This window comes from Echinops telfairi, unplaced genomic scaffold (genome assembly GCF_000313985.2).
Source record: "Echinops telfairi isolate 266 unplaced genomic scaffold, ASM31398v2 ScPeMD7_3533;HRSCAF=4204_0, whole genome shotgun sequence".
Classification (NCBI taxonomy): Eukaryota; Metazoa; Chordata; class Mammalia; order Afrosoricida; family Tenrecidae; genus Echinops; species Echinops telfairi.
The window spans coordinates 91,700,500-91,710,823 of NW_022107431.1; the positions used below are offsets into that span (position 1 = coordinate 91,700,500).

Here is a 10,324-nt window from a genome sequence, read left to right on the forward strand (position 1 = left end):
GTGATCAATTCCCCCTTTCTACACCCCCCTTCCCCTTTTTTTGTAATTGACAGTGGTGAAAGTTTATCCCATGTACTTTTGACATGTTGTCAGGAGAGACCATTCCCTGGAGAAGGACATCATGCTTGGCATCATCGAGGATCAGCGATAAAGAGGAAGGCCATTAAGGAGATGGGGTTAACACAGTGGCTCTAAGAGCAGGTTCAAGCACAATTCTGAGGACAGCTCAAGCCCGGGCAGTGTGTCTTTCTATTGTTCACAGGCTTGCTCTGCGTCAGAGCCAACCGGATGGCACCTATTTATACTGTTAAATAATTTAAGATGGAAAGAGTCAGGATAAGGTTCATTTAAAGGTGCAGTGGTTGTATATGATAAGCAAAACCTGAAAAAATATTAAGGTTAGACACCTGGCAGAGAATACAAACTCAAATAGTTTCCCACAAATAGAATGATAGAAAGTGGTGACTGCACTCGGTCAAAGGCAGAAAATGTGTGGGACACAGAATGACAAGGTAGTTCCACTGACTTCTAGCTCTCACAGACATTCTTGTAAGCAATTCAGTGTGTTCAGAATGAAGTGAATCTCAACTTGTGGTGCGGGGAGTGGCGTGGGGGGAGGGTGGCGTGGTTGGGGGGGGAATTTGTTCGTGGGTGGTAATATTGACCTAAAGCACATATGTGTATATCTTAGAACTTTGAAAATTCTTGTTCTATGAATTTTCTTGACATACATATACAATAATATTCTTGGTGTTGATGATAGGATAACCAAATTGAGACTAAAAATACTGAAAAAAATGCTTATGGAAAATTTAAATCTAGATTGGCTAAGTTTCTGTCATGTAGGAAAAAAATAGTTTATAGGGAAGGAAAAAAACAGACTCAACTTCTAAAGAGCCCTCATCCTAGACCTCACTCTTGGATTCCACTACCAAATACATTTGTCAAGAATTCAAAGGAACGGATGGTTGTGAATATTCCCTTTGTATTTTTTTTAAAATCACACAATTCTATACTATTTAATTCATAAACTGTCCTTTTAAACCCAGTGCATGTTTTTTAAACATGGCAAATACCAGTATAAAACTCTGGTTAAAGCCCACAGCATTCTACATTCTTAATGTCATAGAATATATTATTTTCACTTTAGCTTTTCTCAGTTATACCGTTAAGCTCAGTAGTCCAAGGCATTTGAATGAGAACTGCACACACATTTTGCCCATGCAAGGAAGACTGAGACTTTGTTTTGGGACCTGCAGGAATGGATGGTGAGATGGATTGTAGAATCCTAGGCCAAGGCGAAGGGAAGAAGAAGAGTCTATATCCAGAAAATACAGCTTTACTGGAATTAGATAAAGATCCAAGTGGGGAATGATAGAGTGAGTGACAAAGGTGACAAGGTTAATGACAAAGATTAGTGAGGGAAGAGAGGACACGATGAGTTTTGTTACCTCAGATTTCCAGTGAAAAGTCAGCAGAAACAAAGTCCCTGTAGTTTACAAATCACCTCTGAAAGGGTTCAGGTCTAAGAAATTCAGATTGTGCAATATGGGGTTTTTATAAATTATCTTTTAAATTGATTTATATTGAGTTTTTATTCCTAGCGATTTATTATAATATAACTTGTTCTCGGGTGCCACTGCGTCGGTTCTGACTCACGTGACCCTCACGTGGAGAATAGAATCAAGCACTGCCCAGTCCTGCTCATCCTCACGATTATGTTTGAGCTCCCTGTTACAGCCACTTTGCCAGCCCCATCTTTTCAAGGGTCTTCCTCTTTGTGGCTCCCCCTCTACTTTAACAACATAATGTCCCTCTCCAGGGACTGGTCTCTTCTGACATGTCCAAAGTATGTGAGACAAAATTTTGACATCCTTGCTTATAAGCTCATTCTGGCTGTATTTCTCCCAAGACGGAGTCCTTGCTCTTTTGGCAGTCCCAGGTACTTTCAATATTCCTCATCAGTGCCATACGTCAAGCTCATTGATTCTTCTTCGGACTTCCTTATCCGGTGCCCAACTTTGACCTGTAGATGAGGCAATTGAAAACACCATGGCTTGGGGAAGGTGCATCGTAGCCCTCAAAGTAACATCATTGCTTTTTGACATTTAAAAGAGATTGTGTACAGCAGATTTATCCAATGTAATACGTTGTTTGAATCTAGTCAGACATGATCAGCCAGAAGCTAGGGAAGATCTTGTAACTATTTCTTACGTGACATTATGGCATATTATTATAGATGGTTTACTTTTTAGTTTCAATAATCTGTAAAAAAAATAGTACTATTTTATTATAAATGATCTAATCTTAGTTTAAAATCACTTTTTGGTCATGGTTGAGAAATATATAAAACTGCCATTCCAAATTATTCAGTTTCTTGTGAGAAAATATTTTATAAAATTAGAGCTTTCTATTTATTCTTTTTTTTCTTATCTCTGTATTATTCCTGTGAAGAGAAATCTTGACAAAACTTGAATTTTCCATATACCAAGACATTTTATCCTTTTCTTTCAATTCCAGGGCTGATGGTGTAATGAGGACAATGGCTCCTGAAAAGCTACTAAAAAGCATGCCAATACTACAGGGACAGATTGATGCGCTGCTTGAATTTGATGTGTGTATCTCCCCACATTCTTGCACAACCATGTTGTCTTTCATTTGATGGTGGCTATTTGAGGGGGTGCACTCCAGAAGCAGAAAAAGCTCCACTGGACGGTGCTTTCATAGTATGCATTTTTCCCACGAAGCAAGCATGGAGCAACTCGCTCTGAGTTACTCTTCCCAGTGGGGTTGCCTAGGAAGGTTCTCTCTGGTCACAGTGATTTTTTTTTTTAAAGCAGTTTCACCGGAACCTCATTTTTTGGTAATGATTGACTGAAGAGAACAGCTGTGAAGTCTTGTTTCTCACTCGGGAAAAGTGCCTCAGAAAACGTTGTGATGTTGAACACAGCTTACAAGGACAGCAACTAGGGGGGAAACTCAAGTGTAAGAGTGTTTTCCTCGTTTTAAAAAAGGTGAAATGTCCATTGATGACAAACCTTGTTCTGTATGCCCATCACCTTCCCAAGCCAATGAAAATGTCAACAAAATTGGGCCACTTGTGCTCAAAAAGTGACGATGGAACACTGAAGAGCTGGGGAAGTTATTTGGACTATTTGGAGCTCAGTTCGGTGGGTTTTAATGGAAGCTTTTGGAATGAGAAAGGATGCTGCAAAATTTGTGCTTCAGGTTCTGACTGACGGGAAAAGAAGTGCATTGAGTGGAAACATGCCATGCTTAGAACAACTCCGAAGCGATCCAGACTGTTTTCCAAAGGCCATTACTGGTGACAAGACATGGTACTATTCTTACAACCCCAAAGCAAACCTCAATCAAGCCAGTGGAAGACACCATTATCCCCTCACCCCAAACAGCTCATCAAGTGAAATCAAAGGTCAAGAGGATGCTGATTTGTTTTTTTGATGTGAGGGGGTAGAGTGCATTTGGAGGTCATTCCGCCAGGTCCTACTGTTAATCAAGCTATTTAGAAGTTCTGAAAAGATTGGATAACAGTGTGTGGGAAAAGAAGGCCTGATTTGTGGCAGATGGGGGTTAGTTTTGCCACCATGACAATGCATCTACTCACGCATCTATCTCAGAGGGCCAGAGTTTGGCAAAAAACAGCATGCCTCTCTTGCCCCATGTACCTGACTCACCTGAGCTCATTCCATGCGACTTCTTTTTGTTTCTGAGAATGAAGAGGGACATGAAAGCACAGCAATTTGAGGATGTAGAAGAGGTGAAGAAAAAAACGAGGGAGTTGCTGTCAGCCATCCAAAAAGATGAGTTTGAAAATGTTTCCAAGATGGAATCGCAGATTTGACAAATATATTAAGTGTAATGGAGAGTACTTTGAAAGTGATAGGGTTGTTGTGTAAAAAACGTAAATACATAGCTTTGAAAAAATTCATTTGGGAGAGGGCACCCTGACATAGATTAACGCCAGATCTTCTTACAAAGGTTTCAGATCTCTCTTCATTTACAATTAGATGAATACCTACTATAGGCTATACCATATAATAAATGTGATTTGGGCACCCCAGATTTTCATCAGTGTTTCAGGTGGTCAGTCCAGGAGAACTGTGAAGTGGTACATTTTTGAAACTCGATGTCCTTTTGGTAATTAAATTATGTGCCCTGATATTAAAAATCACTTTATGTGACTTGTTAAAATTACTGACACTATCAATAAAAGAGAACTATTTTTCATTTCATCACAGACAAAATTGGTCCTTCTTCCTGGAAATATCAACATGATTTGTTTCTTAAAATCATTCCTATATCTTGACTGTGGTAGTGGATACATTAACCTACACATGTGATAAAATTATACATAATAAAACACATGCAAATGAGTATAAGTGAGGAAATATGAATAAAAATTTTCGATCTTACCCGTGTCAGTATCCTGGATGTACTATTTTACTATACTGTCATTAAGTTGTTACTGTGAAAGGAAACTGGTTAAATGGAACATGGACTATCTCTATATTACTTCTTAAAACTGGATGTGCATTGGCAATGATATCAAAATTTTTAAAAAGTTAAAACCACCTCATTCATGAAAATAAAATATGTTTAAACCTGGGAAAATTTGGAATGCATGTTGCTTCCTGGTGGTTACTTAAATACTTTCCTCCAATAATAGTATTTTTGAAATCTCAACTAGTATTATTTGGTTTAGACAATAATGGAGTCCGAGCCACAATGCCTAATCGTGGGAAATTTCAGCAAAAGCAGCAACCGTTATCATTGCTACTTGACGGGTTTTCCAGTAAGAACTTCGTTAGGTACCCGTGGAGTTAGTTCTCTTAGCTTTTTCTTCATATTCATTTCGTTTTCTCTGCCCTTAATAAGGAAACGGTCTTAAAAGGAAAAAGCAGTCAGAATGAGAAAAAGGACCGTGTATAAGGAGTTTGCGAATGAAGATTTGGTAGAAACCTTGCCACTTTATGTTGGTCACTATATTGTTTGTTGAATACGTGAATGGTTATGATGGTCAGAAAAAGTTTTAAGCATAGCTGGTTAAGATATCTCATCCCCTTGCTCCTTCCTTACCGAATCACCGCAGGCTCCTGGGGCCCTTCCTCGGGGATGGTTAGAGATAGCAAAATATGTGAGTGGGCTGGGGAGGGGGAGAGATAATAAAGCATAGTAAAAGCAACAGAAGACCAGAGGTTTAAAAGTTGGATTTGATTGATTTCTGGGTTATTTATATAGAATAATGAAGCAAAATGAAGCAAAAATATCTTTTGATATTGATAAGGTTACTAAAAGAGCTACTTGAAATTTGTAGAATATGAGTGAATTCCTTAGTAATATTTTGAGACGTTTTAATATGCATTAAGAGGAAAATGTGATTTCATGACGCACAGTTGACTTTATTAAATTTTTATCTTTTCACAGGTGCATCCAAATGAACTAACAAATGGTGTCATAAATGCTGCATTTATGCTTCTTTTCAAAGACCTTATCAAACTTTTTGCTTGCTACAATGATGGAGTTATTAACTTACTTGGTAGGTGGAACTGCAAAACATGTTTTAGTTAGTACTGCATCTGAATACTGAGTTGGATTCTTTAAAACTCTATATTTAAAACTCTAAATATATGATTCTTTTCTGTCCATTTCTCTATGTATTCTTAGGTTAATCAAGACTGAGTGCAGGAAACATAAAACTGTAGATACTTTATAAAATCAGGAAGAGATTTCATATAGAGAAATAAGTCCCTATCAAATTTCAGAAAGGTTGAAGGAGCATGTTCTAGACTTTGCCTGTCATAAGTCCTGTAACAATCAATATCTGATACACTATGCTAACAGCTAGCTACCTTTGAGGCCCCCCTCGAGATGGCGTGATACTGAGGAGGAGCACTCTCGCTTCTTGGTTCCTGGATCCATGTGCTCTGGCTGTGCGGGATAATGAACTGATTTATACTTCGGAGAACATACTAGAGTTGTTCATTCTCAAGAAATTGTCTTGCAGCCGAGACCAATCAGAGCCCACCATTCTGTGACACTGGCGACTTCTGGGCCGTGATTCATGAGTGCTATTGAAAGAGTCCAGTGTCTCACCTCTCAGTACAGTGAGTGTTTGGCACAAGCTGTGTTGGGTAGCATATCATGATGGAGCATAAGGCCTCAGATGGTGCTGGCAGGGCAAAATAGGCAAAGATGATAAATTCATATCCAGGGAAACAACTTAGCCTGGTGTAAACCGAGTGTTGCTCTTTCCTCTTATCACCGGAGTTAACTCAGAATTGATGGTAGGCATGTCAGCCTCGATGATGGGAAGTCCATGTTGTTGAACCTATTCATAACTTCAGTATATGATATCATAGCCCCTTTGTTCAACAGCCTTTGGAATCTTCTTGTTCCCCAATTACTGAGAGCGTGTGTGCATGTGGTGGTGGTGGTTGGGGTGCTGTGGAGCACTGTGAAAGCCCGCTGGTTTGCATCCTTGTGGGATGACAATTGCCTTCGGCTTACTCACCTTCTGAGAGCTGCAGCTACTACTTTTTCTCCAGGCTTTCTTCACTTGATCTTAGCCAAAAGGCCGAGGAGTGATCTCCAGGCTTTCTTGTTAATAATCATCCTCTTTTATAACTGCTCATAATTAGGTGAAATTCCGTATTTCTTGTCATCTTGCCTTTGATATAAACTCAGAAATAAAAAAAGTAAACCTGCCTCATGTATGGCCCACTGTGTGGAGGTTTTCTGTCTCTTGTCTGCAGTATTCAGGGTATACAATGACTCAGCAGAGTATTTACAGATGGTGCTAGCATTTGGAACCATCTCTAAACTAAGCTTGAATTTTCCCCCAGTCATGGGGAATTTTCTCCCCAATAGTAGTCACAGGGAATGACCCAGAGGGCATTCGCATGATTGAAACCATGAAGAGTAGGGCAAGCCCTGGGAATATGACAGTCAAGACTTGTTTGAGGCGTATTGCCTACCTAGCACTTCTGTCGGATAAGGGAGTATTCTTACATGTGTCTAACTTACGGCTTGGTAGATCAGATACCATCCCTTTAAGTCTTATTATCACCTGGTGTTCTACAATCAGGCTTTCAGTAGCTAGAAACAAGCCAAGATGATTTCTGCCGGAGGAGAACAGTTACTGTCTGAAGTAGACAAGGCTGGATTTCAAACTCAAGGAGCCCTGGTGGTGTAGTGGGTTGCGGGTTAGACTGCTACCAGCAGCCACCGTAAGAGAAAGATGAGGCATTCCACTCCTGTAGAAATGACAGTACCAGAAGCCCCATGGGGACAGGTCCCCTCTGTCCTAGAGAGTATCATCTGTGAGTCGGAAGCAACTCGAAGGCTGTGAATTTGGCTTTATGGACGGGCCTGTGCTATCACTTACATACTGGAGCTTGTAGGGGCATTGTGTACTCTTTGGGTCTACCTCAGACACTTTGAGTACCTTTTGATGGGAAAAAGGCCTGAGTAACTACAGTGTGGAGCAGTGACAGAGCCTTCCGTGTCCTGGGCCTCCCTCCTCCCTCATATCTGACAGCCATGTCAGACTGTCTGTTCGGAGCAATGCACGTGCTTGCACACATCACCTCCAAAAGATTCTGTGGCAGTCTTTGCCTCCCTTTTAACGAAAAGGGGTTTAAGTTATTGCTAGTTGTCAAGGAGGCTATTTCTCTAACATTCTCAGACCTTTAGACCCTCAGAAATGTCACTGAGACTGCAGGTCCCTGAATTTTAGGGACTCTGCATTTTAACATGCATACGTCTCATCATCATGACGTCTGACACACCTATTCCTTTTTACTTTGCAGTACAATCAGCCTTATGTCATCTAAATGACGTCCTGTGGGATTAGGACAGATAGAGGTTGATGTCCCTAAAATAAAATATCAAGTATTTACTGACTTCTCTACTAGATGAAGGCATACTATTTTTGATGATCTGTTTATTAGGGTAGAAATAAAAAATATATTTATCATTTCAGTAACTGCCTGCCAGGTACCAGGAGCTGTGTTGATCTTTCTTTGGTAAAAGAGGACACGTTTCGATCTCTTCAACTAGAAGTTATTGCCTGATTGATTTTACAGTAATCCATGGGTAACCTCTAAAATTAATTCATCTTTCACACAACCAAATATGTGACGTAAATGGGGCTATAATGTATCTGCTCCCCCACTGCTTTTTCCGAGACCAGAGAAGCAGCATGGAGAGTCCCCTAGTTTCTGAGTATGCCTAGCCCAACTACGCGCTCCGGAAATTGGGTAGATAACCACATACCTTTTCATGTTTCCTTTTATTATCGTAGTTTTCTCTACTGAATAAAACATGTTGGTAGAATATGTAGTGACATTTTGAGACCCCAGAGAGTAACATAAGATTGAGTCAACGTCCAGTAATTCCTGAAAAATCTGGGTATATCCCATTCCTCTGTGCTCAGTCATGCTGCTGAAGGTCCCTTTGTAGAAGACTAGGCAAACCTGAGCTGTGAAAAAAATCAAGTGACACACTGCTTTAGGCATATCTGCTGCATAAGACGTCTAAACTGTTAACGAACAAAAATGCTCCCTTGAGGACTAAGATATGCCTCATCAACAATACATATGGAAAGCTGGACAAGAACTGGTGCACCTGATATGCAAAGAATGTTGAGTATTCCAGAAGGACGAACAAGTCTGTGTGGGAGAAATACAGCTGGATTGCTTCTCGGACACAAGGGTGATGGAATCTTGTTTTACCTACTGTGGACATGTTTTTAAAAGGGGCCAGTCCCTGGAGGGCATCATGCTCTGTAACGCAGAGAGCTAGTGAGGAAGAGGAAGACCCTGAATGAGATGGATTGGCACAGTGACTGCAGCAATAAGCTCAAACATAACAACACTTGTGAGGTTGGCGCGGGCCCTGCATAAGTCACAATCACAACTCACTACCATTGAGGCTATTTCAGCTCACTGTGACCCTACAGGATGGCATAGAAGTGTCCCTGTAGCTTTCTGACACTGTAAATATTTATGGGAGTAGAGAGCCTCATCGTTATCCTTTTTTTTTTTTTTAAACAAAAAAGAAAAGCCTGTAGTTAGTTCAAGGACTGTTTGTTGGCCTTTAGGAGTGTTTTCTGGTTGAGTCTGATGGGGCGCCACGCCCTGGCCCCAAAGTCTATTTTTGGTATTCCTTGGGGACTTTGTTGCTTTGTTCCCCTTGCTGTTCTGTTGCACGCCCTTAGTGTTTTGCCTAGATGTGGTGGGATCAGATCCGGCAGAATTGCCACACTGTGTCTCCAGTGTTGTCCCCTGTAGGGCGATGGGTCAGTGAGAGATGTCGTGTCTCCTAGTGGGGCCTGGCGTATGGTCTTCTCTATGGACTGGCTGCTCTCAGCGGGAATATCGCCCTCAAGGCTTGGTGGGCCAGGCTGTGCTCCCCCTTCATTTGCTCCTGTGTGCTCTGATCAGACATGTCCCTCTCCCTGAGCTGCAGGTCAGTGCTGTCCTCTGAAATAAATTCTTCAGGGAGGGGCAAGTGTCCACGTAGTTGGGATTGGGACCATTCCACTGCACCTAATTTTTAAATGAAATTTGATTCATAAACTTTAAATTGTATGATAGTTCATGAAATGCCTTACTGTTTTTATTTAGCAGCTTGTGGACGCTAACAAAAATGTCAATTTTTAAATATAAAAGAAATGTTTGAATGTCAAATCAACATAAATAATTTTATATATTATAAGGCAAAATTTGAGACATATTTAAATGAAAGCACATAATTGTTGTTTATCTGAAACTTAAATTTAACTATCTGTTGAGTTCTGTATTTTATTTTTCAGCCCTACTGGCAAAATACATTTGCAAAATCTTGCACCTCTTTGTCTATGTCCCCTTAGAGCATGCTGGGGTTGCTGGGATATAAAGCTCCTTCTAGGTGTTGAGGCAGTTGGCAGAGAGAAGGACGGAGAGGGAAGATAGGGCTTTTATCTCTAGTCTCAGGTGAGTTGATCACAGTACCTCTCAGCAAGGCAGAAGAACCAGCTTGCTCAGACTGAGGAGGAAAAGATTTTACCAGCAAGCAAAGTTCATTGTGGCTTGAATCTACCCAAATGCTCCCCTCTGTTAGGCTTCCTGGCCCCACTCTTTCTCAGTTAATGTTCTGACTTTCACAAAGGAGCCCAGTGAGGTTCCCATAAGCATATTTCACATCATTCTGCAACTTGCAGCATTAGACCCTTGATGACTTTCAGTCATGGCAGCCATGTGGCTACAAGAAGATAAAATTATTATAGGAGAGTCTTGGAGTGACCCAGTCCTCTGACCAGGTC

At 40.7% G+C, this 10,324-nt stretch overlaps 1 protein-coding gene across 11 annotated transcripts in view; it reads left to right on the forward strand.

The window, feature by feature from the left end:
* Positions 1 to 10,324, forward strand: part of SNAP91 (synaptosome associated protein 91) — a 151,839-nt gene that overhangs the window by 56,695 nt on the left and 84,820 nt on the right. For all 11 annotated transcript variants that reach the window (XR_006680502.1, XR_006680500.1, XR_006680503.1 and 8 more), the window contains exons 6-7: positions 2,521 to 2,614; positions 5,446 to 5,557. Coding sequence is in view for 2 of the 11 variants with exons in the window: in XM_045294676.1 (XP_045150611.1) it covers positions 2,521 to 2,614; positions 5,446 to 5,557 (206 nt within the window). In the remaining 9 variants the exon portion in view is untranslated. The remainder of the gene's footprint in view (positions 1 to 2,520; positions 2,615 to 5,445; positions 5,558 to 10,324) is intronic.